We start from the raw sequence: 20,688 nt of genomic DNA on the forward strand, positions 1-20,688 counted from the left end.
TGGATTAAACTCCAAGTCTGCAGCATTATGCAACGGGCTCAACAGCAGAATAAGCTCATTCTTTACGGGAAAAGTTCCTAGTCGAGTCTTCGACTCAACCAAGCACTTGGGGGCTACTGACGTGGTTATGACTAACCACGTACTCGACTCGAGTATACCCGGTACAGCCTATCTGCGGGACCACAAGGAAGCCTACTTCGACTCCAGGAGTCTACATGCCAAGTCTTGCGATTCAAGATAAGAAAGATTAATTAGAGTATATCTCCTCATTGTAACCGATTTGGACTCTACCTGAGACCTGAGTTCCTGCATATATAAAGGATCAGGAGGGGGAGCCAAGAGGACACCTCCAACTTAGAGACAAGTAGCCTAGACGCACTTGACGACTCGGTGCATCTAGACTCTGCGGCACCCCATTGTAATCGACTGATCAATACAGATCCGACAAGCAGGACGTAGGGGTGTTATCTCACCGAGCGCCCTGAACTTGGGTAAATCGTGTCCCATGTGTTCTTGTTAGCTGACGAGTTCGCCAACACACATTCGAAATCTTTCCTTGATACAAGTCCATCAATATAGACATTGTCGAAGTTACATCTTCGTCAACATCCATATTTAAACAAATTGAGTCACTTAATATGGGACGGAGGGTATAATATAAAAAAAGAGAAAAAAATGATAGGATTCGCACGCTATAAACTCTTACTGCATAAAGGATTTGCATGCTATAAACTCATATTAACAACATCTCCACTCGCTCCCCCCATTCGGCGTCCGGCATTGCCGTATGAGGGGTGCCGGCGCAAAAAAATAATCGGAGATCCGCCGGCTTCCAGCTATGCCCCCCATACCAAATCAAAATAAATTTAAAAATGGCTAAAATTTAGTAAGCACGGTGAAATCTAACTAAACACGGCATAATTTAACTAGTTCGGGCGAAATTATATTACAAAATTTGAAACCTCTAATCGTCGTCGCTGGTGTCCTCCTCGCCGCGCGCTTGGCCTCCTTTTTCTCGTGCTCCCGTTCCGACCAGGCGAGGAGCTCCTTCTCCGACCAGTCGAGGACGAGGCGGCACGCGCGCTCGCCCTCCTTCTTCTTTTGACAAAGCGAGGAGCTCCTTCTCCGACCAGTCGGCCTCCTCCTGGCTGTCCTGCTCCGCTGTGCACTGGCCTGGGTACTCCTCCGGGTCGTCGACTTGGCGGAGCCCGAGCGCCTGGCGCTCGTCCTTCGGCAGGGTCGCGCACCCGGAAGCCTCATGCTCCTTCGGCCGGACGAGGCGGCAACGGTGCCCAGCGGCCCCGGGAGGAGGAGCGGGGGTTTTATAGGTGGGGAATGCAGGCCGGCGATTTACTAGTTAAACCAAATACGCCGAACTTTGTGAAGAAGGAGGAGGATGTACTTAACTAATGCTTGAATTAGTTCGAGACATCAATTGTGTCTTTTATTGTAGTGAAGATATCAGATTAGAATGCAGAAATCGATCCATGCTGATATGATAAAGGAGATGCAGATTATGTGTGCACGTATTTATCTGATTATTCCGTTTATCCAGGTCTGCTCTGTTTTCGATCAGAGTCCACAGTCTGATGAAATCCGTATTCAGATCCAATCTTGAAATGGACGGGTGATCGATCGAGCTTGCTTGCGGGCTCACACGCTCTTGTCGACACCACAGAAAACTTTCAATGGATCGCTGTGCTTTCGCCCTTCCTCGGAGTGACGGAACAGAATGTACTCCTCCGGCCTGCAGGGATTGTACGCCAGCGGGTGGTCTGCGTCAACGAGCTCATCCATGGCGCCCATCATGGCGCCTTCCTTCTTCCGGCTGCCGAACAGCACGGACAGGCGCTCGCGGTTGCTCGGCGTCCTGACACGGTGGAGGCACGCCGGCACCCTTCCGTTGGTCACGACCTACGTGCATATGGTGTAATGACTGCGTGGCATATATATTCAGCAATGGATTAAGGTAATTTAGCAAGTTTTCACGGCTCTAGCTTACGGTGAACATCTCGCCGGCGACGAAGGCGAACGTGTCCGGCTCAGGCGGCACGGCGAGCCAGCCCCCGTCCTTGGCCTGCACCTCGAGTCCTTCCACCTCGTGCTGCACGATCGTCGTCATCATGCTGTCGTCGCGGTGCGGCTGCATGGACATGCTGCTCTCCGTGTCCGGCGGGACGCCGTAGCGCGACAGCCGGACGCCGTGCGCCAGCGAGTCCAGGTGCGCGCCGATGTGCTCCTCCCGCACGCCCAGGCCCTGCAGGATCATCCTCTCCACTGTCCGCTTCAGCTCCAGCATGCCCTCGGCGGCCGACGCGATCGTGTCGCTGCAGTGCACAACGGAGACGGAGACCAGGAGAAAGTTATTAGTACGTGCATTTGCCCACAGAATATATGCGCAACAACAGAGCATAGCAGAGCAGAGCAGAGAAGTGATGGTACCAGAAGGCTGGGTTGCCCTCGGGCCAGAGGAGGTCGGCGAAGGCCCGGACTTGGGCGGCGTCGGCGACGTCCGAGAGGCGCAGGCTCTCCCAGTTCATGCCGGGGATGTTGTGGATGTAGCCTCTGAAGGGGCCCAGGGTGGAGGCGTTCCGCTGCTTGGCCTCCAGCGGCAGCGTGAAGATCTCCGGCATGGCGCGGCCGAACAGCGCCTGCCGGAGCTCCGGGCCCAGCGCGTCGTGCCTGACGACGACGAAGCCGTGCGCCACCATGGACGCGGTCACCGCGTCCCGGGCTTCCCCCCAACCCGGCCCTCCGGGCTCCAGTCCACGGAGATCGACCTTGGTGATCTCCATCAGCTGCTGCTGCTCTGAGACGTCGCTGGAACCCATCGATCGTTTTGGCTTGTGAACTGTAAATCTGTGCTGCGCTTGGATCTTTTCTTTTCGCGATGGGGAATGTGGCAGGTAAGGCAAGGCTTGTGGCTATATAAAAGTCAGCAGCTGAGCTGTACAGGATTAGGATAGACGTTCACCATGTGACGCTCTTGGTTTCTTTTATGTGCAACGCGAACTCGTGCTATACTAGTTTTGGCTTGTGAACAGTAAATCTGTGGTGCGCTGATGTTTCTTGGATCGTTCCTTTTGCGATGGAGGATGTGGCAGGTAAGGCAAAGGTAGCTATAAAAGTCAGCTGCGCCGCTGAGCTGTGGGATTTGGATAGCTGTTCATCATGTAGCCCTCTCGGGTTTTTTTAGTTGCAACGCGAGAGATGTCTTAATTTCTTCGTCGAACAAAAGATGTTTTAAGTCCGGGCATGCAATCATGTACGCTAGCGATCACCCACAATACGTTAACGACTTTTCCCCTTATGTCTCTCTCTCCTTGCCTTCACCGGAGGACGTCAATGGCACGAAGCTCGCGCGGGCATCACAACGGCGACGGGGCTTCTCTGCCGGCGTCTGATGCGAGTTGTGGCCCTTTCGGGGCTTCTCGGTGCGGGTTCTATCTTGATGTCAGTGTCCGGCGTGGCGCCGTACGCCAATATATGCACAGGGTCTTGGTAGGTTTCATCCTAATCCCAAGTGTTGCTGCGGTGCTGCCTGGTACCTGTACCCGATGTTGGCCATACTGGTACCGTCGAGGTAAAAAATATGCTCCCGGAATTGAACCCCCGACCTCCACCTACATGATGTACCGTCGAGCTAGTTGGGCCGAGTGATGTTTATTAGTTTACTAAGGAGAATATGTTTTTAACTAGTTTGGACTGCACTGATTGGGCCTAGGGTGGTTGGGCTGCATTGCTTGGGCTGGGACGTTGGGCTGGCGATAGATGGATCGAGATTTCAGTGGATCCAATCATGTATTCCTTTTTTATTTTGCGAGATCAAGTGCACAGCCACGCACGGGCGCCATACCTGCTTGATTGCACCAAAAATTTATTTGTTCTTGGTGTCTCCTTCACTGCAAGCATACTAGCTGCACCCAAATTTTATTTGTTCCTCAAAAATTCTCGTCAACTTTGATTAATCTGGTTATAACTGAAACTAAATGGTTATAATCGAAACCGAACTGTATTCTCGTACAAAACCGTATTAACCAAAGTATACAAACCATATAAACCGAACCGAAAAACTGAACGCACACCCTGAGGTGGAGGTCGTTGGCTTTGACTGGCGGAATTGTGATTGACGCCAAACCTCGGGACTCTCTTCCGGTGTGGCTGCAAATATCGTGTGTGTGAGTTTGGTCATCTCGCTCCGAGACTCCGAGTCATTTGTCAAAGCCAGTATGACATGGTGCGGATTGGCCAACTTTTGAGTAATGCAGAAACCAGTGTGTACTCGTCTTCTCGAAGAAAAGAGCCGGAAGGCGCGGTTGTGGCACCTCACATCCGTAAGTGCGTTAACTTTGATGTTCAACAAAGAAGGCATACAGCCGCAAAGGAAACGCCGAGAGCCCTCCACCTGCGGCAGTGGTTTGTCATGGGGAGATTTAGTTCTTAAGATTTGATCAAACTTATAAAAAACCTACAATAATTTGGGTCGTTGTTGGAATATTTGTATCTAGGAATTCCAGGCTAAATTCAGAAGTCAAGATTCATCAAATGTTGATGGGATCTGTTCAAATTAATACTTGTTTCAAAAGTTTGTAATATTCCGGTCGTTTAGTGAGGCAAAAATCTGTTCTGATGCCCGAGGACGTTATGATTTTCAGCACAAATTCAAACATGTTGTTAATTTGAGCAATGGCTGAAATCTGCATGGAACCCAAAGTTGAACCATATACTGTACCTTTTTTTTTTAGAAATACTACTCCCTCGATCCGAAAATAATTGAAGTGAATTTGTATAAGAATCTATATAAATCCAAGTCACTTGTTTTGAAACTGAGAGAGTATTAATTTACCTAGACTGGCGCATTGTTTTTGCATCTGAGCGAGAGAGCCTCACGGTCACAGGTGTCTAAGGAGCGGTGTGCAATTTAACTGGTGCGGGTAACAAATACTCCTACTCCTCTAACCGGGTTACGGCACGCACAATTTCGCTAGACCCGCTAAGAACCCGATCCAGAAGATGTGCCGCACGTTGCACAGGAGTACGGGACACAGCCAAGCACGGCACGGGTCCCGAAAACATCCGCCCGTCTTCCTGCTTTCCTCTCCCACGCCCAAACTCGCCAGCCCCCGCACCCCTGCTTCTCCGCCCTCGCGGAGCCGCATTCCTCCGAGCAGCTTCTGGAGACTAGGGTTCGCGCACCCCCATGGCGGACGTCGAGGCGGCGGCAGCGGCTCCACCCACGCACACACCGCCGCCGACGATGAGAGCCGCCTTGGCCGTCGTCCTACGAGGGCTCCTGGTGCTGGCCTCTCGCGCCACGCTCTGCGGCTTTCTCGGCGCGATGTGGGTGAGCAGCGCCGCCAACATCGGCATGGTCGTCGCGCGCCGCTTCGTCGGGGATGGCCCCTTCGCGGCGGATGTGGTATATCTTCCTCTTCTCCTGCCTCGCCACGGTGCTGCTCAGCCCAGCTGCCCTCTTGCTCTTGTCGCTGCGCCTTGGCGGCCCCCAAGCTGAAGCCCGCCGCCAGGTACAGGTGCGCGAATCCAATCCAACCCCTTTCCCTTCCTTTTTCCCGCAAATTTGTTACACTCGCTCGTCCTCGTCCTTGGTCAGCATTACGAGTGCTCAATCATGTGCGGGTCTTGCTGCTGGGGTCAGACATCATGGCAGTCTGCGGGTGGAGGAGGCGCCACCGTGCAGCAACGTCCCGCTGAGAGCACCGGAGCACGCCTCCGTCCCGATTGCGGCTATGGTCCTCCCACTGTGCTGGTATACGTGCTCTCGTCCATGAGCATGCTGATGGGTCTCGCGATTCTATTGGATGCTCCGGAAAAGGCGGTGGGTGAAGCGCCGTTCGTGCTGGTTTGAGGTTCTGTGACTACGGAAGGGTCGGTTGCTCTGCTATGGTCTGCTTCATCTTTATTCGCAAGTTGATTTCCCAGCTGAGTGCTTTGCAGTGAAGTACGGAATTGCCCATCGGCTAATCTGAGAATCGTCTAAGGTATACATCCATTCTTCTGTGTATGACTAGTAATCTGTTGATGTGGACATGATGTGGTAGGAATTTTCTGTTTGTGGTGTGCGTGCTATATTGCTTACCCTACCGTGTAGAAATTGGAGTTTAATTTGCACAGACCGGGGCCTTCTATTTTGGTTTTTACTGCTGAGTTGGTTCTCGTTGGAAATCTAAGCTGTGCACCTGTAGTCAATAGTAATTTAGTCTCGGATGATGTCTACGCATGTCATCGGTAAGTTTGATTTCCTGTGGCATAGTATTAACTAACAGTGAAGTGTCGAGCAGTGAAGTACACAAGGGCTTGCCTCTATGCTTCCCTTTACATAATATAATTAGCCTTCCTGTAGGTTCTCTTGAATAATAAGGTAATTTCGATGAATATTTAATTAAAAAAAATAGTGTGTAAAACATGTAGCACATTATATCATGCAAATTGGACAAATTAAATAGCAACGCACAGCAATAAAACTTATCTAATTTCACGGCATGAATAATAGAACTACTAATCAAAATCAACAAGAAAGAGCAGATTATGTACGGTGTTGTGCTCTTTTCTTGTGTTTGTTTGTTGAGGTCGGTGACGAGTCCGGTAGCGTCGATGTTCACGCCGGCAGCAGCTGCAGCCTTGACTACCTCCTGAGCAGCGGCCAGTGCCTGCGCTTGCGCCTGTGCAGCAGTAGTTGCCTAGGCTTGGAGTTGGGCAGCCTGTTGCTGAGCTTGGAGTTGTGCAGCTTGCTGCTGCTGAGCTAGAGCGGCAGTCTGAGCCGCGGGATCTCTGAGGTCGTCAGCCATTGATGATGAAGATGCCAACGAAACAGAGACGTGAAGAAGTGAGCAGTCGCGTGAGAACGCTCCCCAAAAACCTTATTGACCGTCTCCCGGGCAGGATCTCGAAGGTCGGGGTTCCGGAGGCCTGCTCTCCCGGCGATCTGTGCACGCAGTCGACGGGGTGGAGTAGCAGTTGTCGGCGAACAACGAGATTGGATCGTGGGCGTGACGGCTAGGGTTGTGGCATGTCCGGGGTAGTCTTACTATCTAGGCACGCAGGCGGACTTCGGTTCGGTTTAGGAAATCAAAACCGACTCCGCAATTATCGGGATTTGTTATGCGTCCGCAACGGATTCCGACTGCCAAAAAGAAAAGATAAGCACGGCACGGCTCGAACTCGATCCACGAAACGCGGCGCGCGCGCGTCGTGACGAGGCGAGCGGAGGAGGAGGAGGAGCGCGCGTGGGGATTTTCCTTACTCACTTGCTCAAGAGGTGAGAACCAACATACCTTATATATTAGTCCAACTCCTCCTAAACTAGTAAGGTGGGACTATTTCCACTTCCTCATCCCACTACATGAATGGGCTTTTGAGATTTTCCAGGAATTAATTTCAGATTGGGCCTTGGCCCTAACCCAAAATTTCAACAATCCCCCATAATATCTCATAAGCACATAAAATTGCCGTTGATTCAAAACTCTGTTTTTGATATACCAGCATTTCAGTGGAGACCGGTTAAGGTTGAACATCCACCTAAACAAATAGCTTCACTCACGCACAACTGAACAATGGACAAACCTTGAATTTTCAGTTTTCTGTGTTAAAACTCCACTAAATTGTTGTCTGGTACTGGGCTGCCGAATGTTACCCTGCGGTGTGGAGCATATAAGTCATTCTCCAGGCCTTTTCATGAGCTTATTAGAGACCACCCAAATTTCATAGACTGCGACCAACAGTCAGGCTCATATAAGTGTGTTATTTAGAGACTACTCTGTAGGACAGTATCTCCCTTGCAAATTGATGCAACGCGTTAGAACACATTAAGTTAAACAACCTATCATACCGTACACGAGAGTAATGCATCGTCAACGAAGTGGGATAAAGAATGTACACTCCCTTCAGTTATCCAATGACTTGTTTCCCAGGTCCTAATTCACGGGATCTCCGATCACATAGGTTGGTTTACTGCCATGGTAACTCACGTGGGTCGCAACCCCATCCCCCTTGATGCAGATTCTATCACATTCCTTGATAGACCCTTTGTAAAGGGATATGCCGGATTTTTAGCCGTTGGGATATATTCCAATGCTATTATTTCGGAATTTCTCATTGCTCTGACAGATTTCAGATGTCTCCTGACGTGTCTTGATGACTTCATGTTATCTTTAGAACTGTTCACTTTGACTATCACAGTTTGATTGTCACAGTTCATAAGAATCGCCGGTATTGGTTTTTCAACAATCGGCAAGTCCATCAAGAGCTCACGAAGCCAGTCGGCTTCAACCATGGATGTATCTAATGCTGAAAGTTCTGCTTTCATTGTTGATCTCGTTAAGATCGTTTGTTTGCAAGACTTCCATGAAACAGCGTCCCCTCCGTGTGTGAACACATATCCACTCGTGGCCTTTATCTCGTCAACATCATATATCCAGTTTGAATCACTATAACCCTCAAGTACCTTGGGGTACCCAGTATAGTGTATACCATAGCCCATTGTGCCCTTTAGATAGCGCATGACCCTCTCGAGTGCACTCCAATGATCATCTCCCGGATTCTTATTGAACCTACTCAGTTTGCTCACAGCAAAAGAGATGTCAGGTCTAGTTGCGCTAGCCAAATACATGAGTGAACCAATAATCTGAGAATATCTCAGTTGGTCTCTTCCAATTCTATGATTCTTTCGAAGCAGAACGTTTGAATCATAAGGAGTAGCCGAAACGACTCAAGATCTTCTCCATATAGTGAGATTGATCTCACCATTGTCGCCTCTCACGAGCTTGATGTTCAGAATAACATCAGCTACACCAAGGTCTTTCATGTCAAAGCACTTCGACAAGAAAGTCTTAACCTCTTCAATCACTTTGAGGTTAGTCCCAAATATTAGTATGTCATCGACATACAAACAAAGTATAACTCCCTCACCCCCACCATGGCGGTAGTATACACATTTGTCAGCTTCGTTTACAACAAAGCCGGCAGATGTTAAAGTTTTGTCAAATTTCTCATGCCATTGCTTAAGAGCTTGTTTCAGACCATATAGAGACTTTAATAACTTACACACTTTGCCTTCATGACCCTTTATTACAAATCCATCTGGCTGGTTCATGTAAATTTTCTCGTCCAACTCTCCGTTAAGGAAACCTGTCTTAACGTCCATTTGATGGACGATCAGACCATATGAGGCAGCCAGTGATAGTAATACTCTGATTGTGGTCAATCGAGCTACAGGTGAGTAAGTGTCAAAAAAATCTTCACCTTCTTTCTGGGTAAAACCCTTGGCCACAAGTCGCGCCTTGTACTTCTCAATAGTACCATCAGGCCTAAGCTTTTTCTTGAATATCCACTTGCATCCTACAGGTTTGCACCCGTACGGACGGTCAACGACCTCCCACGTACCATTAGCCATGACAGAATCCATCTCACTACGAATGGCTTCCTTCCAATAGTCTGCATCCGGAGATGCAAAGGCCTCATCAATGGTTTTAGGGGTGTCATCCACAAGGTACACAATGAAATCATCACCAAAGGATTTAATAATCCTTTGTCGCTTACCCCTAATAGGGGTTTCATTGTCATACTCCTCAGGAATCTCATCACGTGTTTGTTCAAGATTTTCCACTGGGATGGCGGCTTCAGGAGCTACACCATGATCCTGATGTTCCTCTGAACTGACGGGTTCGGCAGGTACATCATGATCTTCTCTAGATGTGCTATGCATATCTCTCATGGGAAATATGTCCTCAAAAAATGTAGCATCCCTGGACTCCATAATTGTACCGACGCTCATGTCAGGTACTCCAGAATTTACAACCAAGAATCTATAGCCAACATTTTGAAGTGCGTAGCCAAGAAAGACACAATCAACGGTTTCTGATCCAAGCTTACATTTCTTGGTGATTGGCACATTGATTTTCGCCAAACAGCCCCAAGTCCGTAAGTAAGAAAGTGTGAGTCTCTTCTTTTCCCATAGCTCGTATGGGGTGACTTCTTTATCTTTTGTGGGAACACGATTTAGGACATGACACGAAGTCAATAGCGCCTCCCCCCACCATGCCTTGGATAAACAAGCAGTGTCTAACATGGCGTTGATCAAGTCAGTCAGCGTGCGGCTTTTCCTCTCAGCAACCCTGTTTGACTGGGGCGAATAGGAAGGCGTCCTCTCATGGACTATGCCATGTTCCTCACAAAATGAATTAAACTCACTAGAGAAATATTCTCCACCGCGGTCAGACCGCAAACGTTTAATTTTCTTCTCAAGTTGGTTCTCGACTTCAGCTTTATAGATCTTAAAATATTGCAATGCTTCATCCTTTGATTTTAATAAATACACATAACAGAATCTAGTCGCATCATCAATGAAAGTCATAAAGTAATGTTTTCCACCTTTGGTTAATACACCGTTCATCTCACAAAGATCAGAATGTATGAGCTCTAACGGTGCTAGGTTCCTCTCCTCAGCAGCCTTGTGAGGCTTGCGATACTGCTTCGCTTGCACACAAGCTTGGCACTTCGAACTTTTAGCCACAGTGATTTTAGGGATTAAACTCAGATTTGCTAATCGCGTCATGCAACCAAAATTAATGTGACAAAGTCGTGAATGCCAAACATTAGACTCATTATTAATAGAATTGACGCTGTTCACGACCTTATTACAAAAATCCGAAAGGGATAAGCGGAACAAACCTCCGCACTCATAACCTTTACCGATAAATTGTCCATACTTAGACACAGTAACTTTATTGGACTCAAACACTAACTTAAATCCGTCCTTGCAAAGGAGGGATCCACTAACAAGATTCTTCTGAATGGAGGGCACATGCTGCACGTTCCTTAGCTGCACGATCTTTCCCGAAGTAAACTTCAGATCCACCGTGCCAACACCATGAACAGAAGCATGGGCGCCGTTCCCCATCATCACTGAGGAGCCGATGGCCTGATATGAAGAAAATAAGGAAATATCAGCACACACATGAATAGTTGCGCCTGTATCGACCCACCAATCGGTGGACTGACATACAGAAAATACAGTAAATAAATTACCATACCTGCCTGCATCTTCATTGTTGCCAATGGTCAAATTAGCAAACTTTTGCCGAATCTGTCCTCCTTTGCGCTCCTTGCAGTTACTCGCCCAATGGCCAAGTCCTCCGCACACAAAGCAAGGATCCTTGTCCTTGTTGCCTCCTTTCTTCTTCTTCTTGAAAGTGGTTTTCTTTGGACCAGCATTATTGAATGCCTTTCCCTTTCCCTTGTTGTTACTGTTGTTGTGATTGTTCCTCTGAACCATGTTGGCAGTGGACGTACCCTCTTGTGTGTTGTCTTTGGGGCCAGCATCTTTTGCTCTCGCCTTCTCCTCAACATCAAGAGTCCCAATCAGGTTCTCCACAGAGATTTCTTGTCTCTTATGTTTTAGTGAAGTAGCAAAGTTCCTCCACGAGGGAAGAAGCTTGGCGATGATGCCCCCGGCGACAAACTTGTCGGGTAGTGGACACTTGAATTGCTCAAGTTCCTTAGCCATAGTCAGTAACTCATAAGCTTGTTCTACTATAGATCGGTTTGCAACCATCTTATAGTCAAAGAACTGCTCCATGACGTACAGCTCACTGCCAGCGTCAGATGCGCCAAACTTAGCATCGAGCGCATCCCACAACTCTTTGGCATCCTGATAGTGCAGATAAGCATCAACGAGCTTATCTCCCAGCACACTACAGATCGCACCGACGACTACAACACAAGCCTCAACATACAACTGCTGAGAAGCAATTGTTTGAGTCTTCCCGTGTTGTACCGCCCACCATGCGCCCATAGCCACGAGCCACATATGACATTTATACTGCCACCTCTTAAAGTGCAGTCCAGTAAACACAGGTGGTTTCAATGCGACAGCAAACTGAGACATCGAAAATTGCCTACACTAATAAGGTTTTTGGATTGTTGAATAATTAGGTAATTTCGATGAATATTTAATCCAAAAAAACAGTGTGTAAAACATGTAGCACATTATATTATGCAAACTAGACAAATTAAATAGCAACGCACAATAATAAAACTCATCTAATTTCTCGGCATGAATAATAGAACTACTAATCAAAATCAACAAGAAAGAGCAGATTACGTACGGTGCTGTGCTCTTTTCTTGTGTTTGTTTGTTGAGGTTGGTGACGAGTCCGGTAGCGTCGATGTTCACGCCGGCAGCAGCTGCAGCCTTGACTACCTCCTGAGCAGCGGCCAGTGCCTGCGCTTGCGCCTGTGCAGCAGCAGTTGCCTGGGCTTGGAGTTGGGCAGCCTGTTGCTGAGCTTGGAGTTGTGCAGCTTGCTGCTGCTGAGCTAAAGCGGCAGCCTGAGCCGCGGGATCTCCGAGGTCGTCGGCCATTGATGATGAAGATGCCAACGAAACAGAGACGTGAAGAAGCGAGCAGTCGCGTGAGAACGCTCCCCAAAAACCTTATCGACCGTCTCCCGGGCAGGATCTCGAAGGTCGGGGTTCCGGAGACCTGCTCTCTCGGCGATCTGTGCACACAGTCGACGGGGTGGAGTAGCAGTTGGCGGCGAATAACGAGATTGGATCGTGGGCGTGACGTCTTACTATATAGGCACGCAGGCGGACTTCGGTTCGGTTTAGGAAATCAAAACCGACTCCGCAATTATCGGGATTTGTTACGCGTTCGCAACAGATTCCGACTTCCAAAAAGATAAGCACGACACGTGCACGGCTCAAACTCGATCCACGAAACGCGGCGTGCGTGCGCGTCGTGATGAGGCGAGCGGAGGAGGAGGAGGAGCGCGCGTGGGGATTTCCCTTACTCACTTGCTCAAGAGGTGAGAACCAACATATCTTATATATTGGTCCAACTCCCCCTAAATTAGCAAGGTGGGACTATTTCCACTTTCTCATCCCCCTTCATGAATGGGCTTTTGAGATTTTCTAGGAATTAATTTTAGATTGGGTCTTAGGCCTAACCCAAAATTTCAACAGGTTCGTTATCTCACGAGCAGAACGGCAAACAATTATTGCACTATGAGCTCTATCTAGCTGTTCTTCGTAGAATCTTGTAATCATGTTGACTGATCTCCATGATCACTCTACTTGGGGCAATGGCGATGGTGAGATTAAATGTGTTGAGATGTTTCAGTTGCTAGTTAAAATCTTACATGTTTAGAAGGCCTTTTTTTGGTAACTCTGTTAGACTGCCCGTTCAACGTACATAGAAATTCTTGTGGGGTTCCTTTGAAACGTTGGAGACCATTTTTCCATGCGGATGGTTTCCCCCCTAAGCTTTATATGTCTATACAGCCTCCGTCCAACAAAGGATGTCTCAACTTTGACTAAATTTGAATGCATCTAATGTATAGATGCATTCAAATTTAGTCAAAGTTGAGACATCCTTTGTTGGACGGAGGAAGTATGATGTTTAGCTAGCTGTCTGCTGGCATAACTTGTTGGCGAACTTTGTTGTGTATAAAGTAGTCCATAAATTGCATTTGTTGATTACTCTACTGAATCCTTCTTTTAGTTGTTAATGCGTTTTCCGCTTTAGTACCTCTGCAAGTGGCTCTAAATCATGTGCACTGACCGCACTATGTAAGAAATTATGTTTAAAAAGGTTAAACATAATGCTATCCTCTTTTAGGATGAAATCATTGAACTGTGTTTTAGTGTATGATTTACTGTCCATTAGTAACAGCTGGAAATAGTTTATGTGGATGACAAGACACAAGAGTCAAATTGGAGCCGTATTTGATTGATTTACATACTTGCTCTGTTATCAGTTCATTCACTTATGTTTCCTCCGTCCAACAAAAGATGTTTCAAGTTTGTCAAAATTTGGATGTATCTAGATGTGATTTAGTGTATAGATGCATTTAAATTTAGTCAAAGTTGAGACATTCTTTGTTGAACGGAGGGAGTACTTGAATTTGGGTTCAAAGTGGAAAGAGAATAAAAGTTAGCATGCCTCTATTTTTTTCATGAGGCTACGGGTATTAATTATGTACTTTTGTGGTTATATTGTACTCCCTCCAATCCATATTAGTTGTCGAAATATTACATGCATCTAGACGCTTTTTGGACATAGATACATCCATATTTGAACAAATTTGAGACAATTAATATCATAATATGGATCGGAGGGAGTATATAGGCTCTGCATTTTCTCTGGCACTATAAAATGACATTTCTATGTCCAACCACTTAGTTATTGTTGCAGTATACTGTTTTAATCATCACAGGAAGGTCATAGGTGGCTAAAGAGCCAATTGTAGCGCCTAGTTCTCGTCCATAGATCGGTGAAATCGCAGTGAAATTTGTAAATGGCATCAGGCAATTAACTGAGTATTGAGTTGGCGGTTCTTGTTTAGTACTGTAGCTGCTTTGGTTTCCTTCATGTCAACAAAAGACTGTAGTACCTGTGAACTTCATCCTTCCATTCCATTCAACATAGATTTTTTTTATGGGACAAGATAGATATTGATGTACTGCTACAATGAATGTATTCCTGCCTTTGTGTTCTATACAATTTTTATGGGCAATTCCTACGTGTTAAATTGACATTTTCTTGTTGTGATTTCAGCTTTGGAGTGGGTGACATTTAATGGAGTGGAAACGATTAAATTTGCCTTCTGCTTGATTGTTCGACACCAAGGAGTGGTCTAACAGATGTGAATACTTGCACATTAGTACCCATCGTTTTATCGTACATCTCTGGTCTGAAACCATCGTGCGTACACATGCCAGAGTCTAGGATTCTGTAGTATATTTCCATGCATTTTACTTCTGCAGAAGCCTCTGACAGACTGCATAGATGGATAACATTTTACGTACTATAGGAGCTTATGGTACTCTGTTATTTGTACTTGTGCTAAAGATGATAGGTATAGACAGATTGACCGCTTGCTAATATTTTTTCCCGCAAGAAAAAAAAGATTGACGGGTTGCTAGAATCCTGTTTTTGCCATCTTCATCAGGCATTTGCATAGCCATACGTCGCTGACTCATGATATATTTTGCTATATTGGTGATTGATTGATGCTAGTCTAGCACGCGGGTGGGAGTCGAAAACTTGCAATGTGCAAGCCTCTGCTTCTCCCGATCCTTGCAGCTTGAAGCGCGGGGGTGCAAGTGAACCGGCTCCAGCTTTGCCTTCCATGTACGGCGCGTAATCAAGCATATATAGTCAAAGTAGCTATGAATCAACAAGTCCACGCAAGCGCGTAATCAATTTCACAGTTCATTCGAAACAATTAATAATGACTCGATTGTTAATTAATTCATCTACTACAAATAATAATCCATTAATTCGATCATATGTTTGACATGCATGCATAGACTTGCAGCATACAACATGCATTTAGGTCATGCAGCTGGCAACCGAAAATTACAACCAGAGTCGCTTACTAGAATCCTGTTTTTGCCATCTTCACACGTACTCCGTATTATATATTGGAGAATTTTCAACAGCACTCACAAGAATAACGGAAAGAACGAAAGCGTGCATGTCATCACAATTCACAAATCACAACAAAAAAAGACAAGATACTAGAGAAGAGAGACGCCATGCATGCAGGTAAATTTAGCCACAAAATTAACTAGCTCACGAGGATTTTCAAAGGCACCGAAGAATTGCATGCACGACAACTTGAAATCATATAATTACCTAAAATCGCTACCTATTTCTCCAAAAATTTCGTACTCCGTATTACTTATTGCGGAGTACTACTACTCGAAATTACTTGTGCAGCTCGCCATGCACGCCCTTACCAGGAGCGGTCTCGCTGCTGCTGCGGCCAGCTGGGGCTGGAGCCGCGGTGCTCTCGGCGGTGGCCGGCGGGCGTTTGGCCACGTCGCTTATTTCGATTTGTATAATATCATATATAAAGTCACGTCACTTACCACAAATAAGTGTAAGTATAGTCTTGTCCTAAGTCAAACTTTTTTAACTTTGACCAACTTTGTTGAAACAAATAGCAACATATATGACATCAAATCGGTATATCATGAAACTACATTTCAAAACGGATCTAATATGCTAATTTGGAATCATATTGCTACGTTTTGCAATAAAATTGATCAAATTTTGATATCTTTGACTTGGACAAACACGCTGGGCGGAGAGACTACTTCAACTCTTATTATCGGAGCCGGGATTGCTGTTGCTGCGATGGCGAGGGGCTGGAGCCGGGATCACGGGTCAGGCCTTCGTCCCCGATTCGCGTCCCGAAGAGGAATACCCCCTGTCGCGCGCCGTCCTGAGCCTGAGGCTGAGGGGGAGCCGGCGGGCGGTGGGCTTCCTGTTGCTGGGCGGCGCGGCGGGCGTGCTCGGCGCGGAGCGCCTGGTTGGTTACCTCGAGCTGCGCCACTCGCGCCTCGTGTTGGGCGATCTCCACCTGCACGCGCCGGACATAATCCTTTTCCAGTCTCCTCGCGTCGTCGCCCATCTTCTCGATCCTCTGCTTCAGATCCATCCAGTTTGTGTCGTCGCCCATCCTCTCGAGATCCTCTGCTTCCAAAGCTGATCAAGTAAACTGCCTACTACCAGTGGTATACTTACACACCGGCCGGTAATTATAGTCGTCCTTGCTCTTCCGATTTGGAATGGTTTAATCACGTAGTACGGCAATTGCATCTTCCAAAGAAAAATATTTAGGAAAAAAGGTACGGTTAATTGCGATGTTAATTTCCAATTTACTCCGACCCGTAGATACTGATCCGATATTTACGCGATTTGCATAATGAATCGTATTATGTGGGAAAGTACTAGCTTGCCTGTTTCTAAAAGGCGCAATCCATCCATATCCTTTTAATTTGGTCATTTTTAATGAATCATATTATGTGGGGAAGTACTAGCTTGCCTGTTTCTAAAAGGCGCAATCCATCCATCCATATCCTTTTAATTTGGTCGTTTTTACCTAATTATTTGTTGCAGTTCCATAACTAAGAGAGAAAATAATTATATTGATATTACGGCCGTTCAATGGTCCTTGTGCAATGCAATACGCCGGGCCTGAGCTGAATGCACGAATGCATGCGCATAACGAGATCCCACACGCACTCCAATTTCTTGGCAATTTTTGCCAATCTTAAATTTCTTCACAAACAAGTTACAGTAGGAGATCAGGGGATGGCAACAGGTCTGCAGCTAGCCTTCCCATCGTCATCCTCATTTAACAATCGGAGCGATTGTTTTTTCCGCACCTGTCCTATCTACTTAGGATTGGGACAGGGATCGGGTTCCGTTAAGTGAAATTCAAATGATATTGGCATAATTTTATGCCCCTACATTTTTAAAATATAGCAACACACAATTATGTAACACATATCTCCTCCGTCCGGAAATACTCGTGTACTTTTTGTGGCTCAAATAGGATATTCTTACTCTGTTCCTGAACGCAAGTAGTACCAAGTTAAACTTCTCAAAGTTTCACCAAGTTTAGAAAAAAACGTGTCAATACATAGAATATAAAATAAGATCTATATATCAATATATAATTAATGATGTAGGAGTATTTCATATGACTAATTGAAAGACGTAGATGTTAGTACATATTTATATAATTAAAGTTGGTCACAGATCAAAATTTTGATTTAGAACAAAAGTAGAAATTTTTACATTTATAAGAGCAGAGGGGGAATAATCTCTAGAATTTGTGCGAAAAACTCAGTGAGCTTCGGTTAGCGCATTTTTGTGCGTCTGTACGTGTGTTCTGCACGACAAATGCACGTCGCAAAAGAACGATACGTTATTCTTCAGATATTTGGGAAGCAAACAAATTACAATGAAAAACAAGGAAAAGATACTGAAGAGACGCCATGCATGGAAATTTATTCTCACAAAACTACTAGCAAGGAAATCAATTAAAGGGTACCCAAGAAGTGAGGCCACGACAACTTAATTTGAAACTAACATCACCAGCAAAGACGATCGCCACCTACAATTTCTTTAAAGATTCCGTGATCAAAAACTATTATTGCTGACTTATCACGGAGTAACTCAAAACTCCGGTCCAGCTATCCATGCATCAGCGTCGGCCTTGCTGCGGCGGCGGCGGCGGCAGACCGGAAGGTCCGCGCGTGGAGCCGGTGCTCTCGGCTCGGGAGTTGCGCTGCGAGGCCGAGGGGCGGTTAGGGTTAGCCACCGTGGAGAAGTTGGCGTGACCCAGGGAGCGCGCGTACTGGTCGCTGAGCGTGTCATTAGTCTCCTGGAGCTGCGCCGCCTGCGCGCAGCGCGGCGTTCTGCGCCTCGATGCGGCGGTTCTCCGCCTCCAGCCACTTGTTCTGCTCTGCGCCTTCGTCCTCTCGTTTCCTCTTCGTCTCCTCGTCGGACATTCTCCTAGGATCGATGATCGACTGCTTCGAAAAACAACAGAATAAGAATGTATATATTTTTGTTTCAAAAAAAAGGATGTATATATATTAAAATGATCCAAGGGCTAATAATAACACTGATCCATAGTTACGTTGTATACTTAGGGCGTGTACAATGAGAGTGATGTCAGCCTTCTCTTAGCGATGCCACATAGGATAAACTCTGACGTGGAAGAGAGAGAAATTAAGAAAAGTCACAAGCCTTCTCTTAATTAAGAGATGATCTCTTCACAAGAATGATAAGGCAAAGATAAGACAAATTTCTCATTGTACTAGATTTTGTCTTTTCTTAGCATTTATTTAGTTAATTTTATTCATCTAAGAATTAATTTTAAGATATAACAATAAGATATAATCCATCATACAATATGTTTTGTTGTCTTTTCTAATTGACGTGTCATACCTAAAATAAGACAGTCTTATCAACCATTGTACATACCTTGGGCCGGCGGTATAAAACCTGAAGATGGATGTCCGTTAGCTTGACTTGACTTGCTGTGAAAGACGTGTGTTAGGCGTCGATTCATCGGTACTTGCAGTCGTCTTTGTTCTTTCTATTTGGAAAGGGTGTAATCAACGTACGGTAATATGATTGCATCTTCCAAAGAAAAAGTTATGGTAATTGCGTTCTTCTAATTACGCCGATCCGTAGAAGATACTGATCCGATATTCACGCGATTTGAATACTGAATATCCTATATCGGAAACACTTGCCTGGTTTTAAAAGGCGCAATCCATTTCCTTTCTTTTTGGTTAATTTACATAAATTATTTGTCACAAAAAATTATTGCACACAAGGACAAAAGAAAAATATTTAGAAACAAAAGGTACGGTAATTGCGATGTTTCCAATTTACTCCGATCCGTAGATACTGATCCGATATTTCACGGGATTTGGATACTTAATCCTAGTATGTCGGAAAGCATTTGCCTGTTTCTAAAAGGCGCAATCCATTATTTCCTTCATTTTTGGTTAACTTACCGACTTAATTTTATTTTTTTGAAAAAACAAAATCATCACAAACGCCAGTACCACTGAAAACACAACGCCGGTTAAATTTTGAAATAAATTCAGGAAAATGAGAGCACCCATGGCAAGTCTGGAACTTAAACCTGGTGGGTTGGTTCCACCACAAGAAACCAACCACTTAAATTAGACTCAGTTCGCTACAGACTTAATTATTTGTTTTTGAAAAAAAGACTTAGTTAATTATCTCACGGCCGTTCAACGGTCCTTGTGCAATACGCGCGGGCCGAGCTGAATACACGCATATGCGGATCGAGCGCAGACGGCTGGCTGATGTCGTATACATACCTACTCGTGTCCGTGATCGTCTCGCCAATCACGTGCCGGGTGCACAACATGTTGCCATGCCGAAAATTCTAATTTACCGGGTCGGGTATCTACAGGTATAGAATCGGTCCTTCTTGTCCTAATTCGAGATTCGTGCTTCTGTTTTCATGTTCCGCCGATTTTTATTGCGTAGAGCTATCCAGACGTGGGTCCAGTGAAGCGGACGCCAGGACAGGCACCTGGGTTCTTTGGTGGAGAATGGCCAGGTAATGATTCTTTCGTATTAGTACAATACTAACACGTTTGTTAGTTATACAAATTATTTGATGGTCCGAACAAAATTAGAATTCGATTAAATTTTAGTGTTCGTTTAAGATGGTGTTTCCCACATATAGAAAAAGTTTCAAAAAAATTCAAGCAAATTCGAAATTCCAGAAATCACTGGGATTCAAATTCAATTTAAATTAAAAGAGGTAGTAAACTAATTCCGATTGACGTGAAACTTTGTATGGGCTCATCTTAAATATATGGGAGCTGGTAGAAAAAGTTTCGGGTCAAAAAGACAGTTGAAAGTGAAGTGTTTTACAGAGGTTTGAAAGAGATTTAACGATTGGTCGTGGATTTTGACAATTAAAACATTGGTGTCTCGATGAAACCTTCATTGAATATGATTGAAACTGTATAAGAAAGTTTCATTGAGACACCAATGTTTCAATCTGCAATCGTTGCGACACCAATGTTTCAATTAGACACCAATGTTTAAATCGGCAATCCTTGCGGCACTAATGTTTAATGAAAGTTTCATCGAGACACCAATGTTTTAATCGTCAATATCTGTGACACTAATGTTTTAATGAAAGTTTCATTTCGAACTTTTTCCAAAAAAATTGAAACTTTCATTGAAATACTAATGTTTTCAATCAGCAAAAGTTGAACTTATTCCTACATGATTTTAGTTGTATAAGAAAGTTTCATTAAGACACCAATGTTTTAATCGGCAATCCTTAAGACACTAATATTTCAATCGTCAA

The 20,688-nt window shown here is 45.5% G+C and overlaps 1 protein-coding gene across 1 annotated transcript; it reads right to left on the reverse strand.

The window, feature by feature from the left end:
- Positions 1-1,508: 1,508 nt before the first annotated feature.
- Positions 1,509-2,974, reverse strand: LOC100843485 (2-oxoglutarate-dependent dioxygenase AOP2). Its single transcript, XM_003574440.4, has 3 exons — positions 2,443-2,974; positions 2,003-2,327; positions 1,509-1,914 (listed from the first exon to the last, which is right to left on the reverse strand). Exons 1-3 carry the CDS (start codon positions 2,829-2,831, stop codon positions 1,654-1,656), a joined length of 975 nt encoding a protein of 324 aa, XP_003574488.1. The 5' UTR covers positions 2,832-2,974; the 3' UTR covers positions 1,509-1,653.
- Positions 2,975-20,688: the final 17,714 nt, after the last annotated feature.

Source organism: Brachypodium distachyon, chromosome 3, assembly GCF_000005505.3.
Source record: "Brachypodium distachyon strain Bd21 chromosome 3, Brachypodium_distachyon_v3.0, whole genome shotgun sequence".
Taxonomy (NCBI): Eukaryota; Viridiplantae; Streptophyta; class Magnoliopsida; order Poales; family Poaceae; genus Brachypodium; species Brachypodium distachyon.

What these genes read in the sequence shown, in the direction of transcription:
- LOC100843485 (XM_003574440.4), bottom strand. Translation starts at nt 2,831, where the DNA reads ATGGGTTCCAGCGACGTCTCAGAGCAGCAGCAGCTGATGGAGATCACC. An exon ending in GAGGGCAACCCAGCCTTCTG is followed by an intron (nt 2,328 to 2,442) that starts GTACCATCACTT and finishes TGTGCACTGCAG; the next exon opens with CGACACGATCGCGTCGGCCG. An exon ending in TCGCCGGCGAGATGTTCACC is followed by an intron (nt 1,915 to 2,002) that starts GTAAGCTAGAGC and finishes ATATGCACGTAG; the next exon opens with GTCGTGACCAACGGAAGGGT.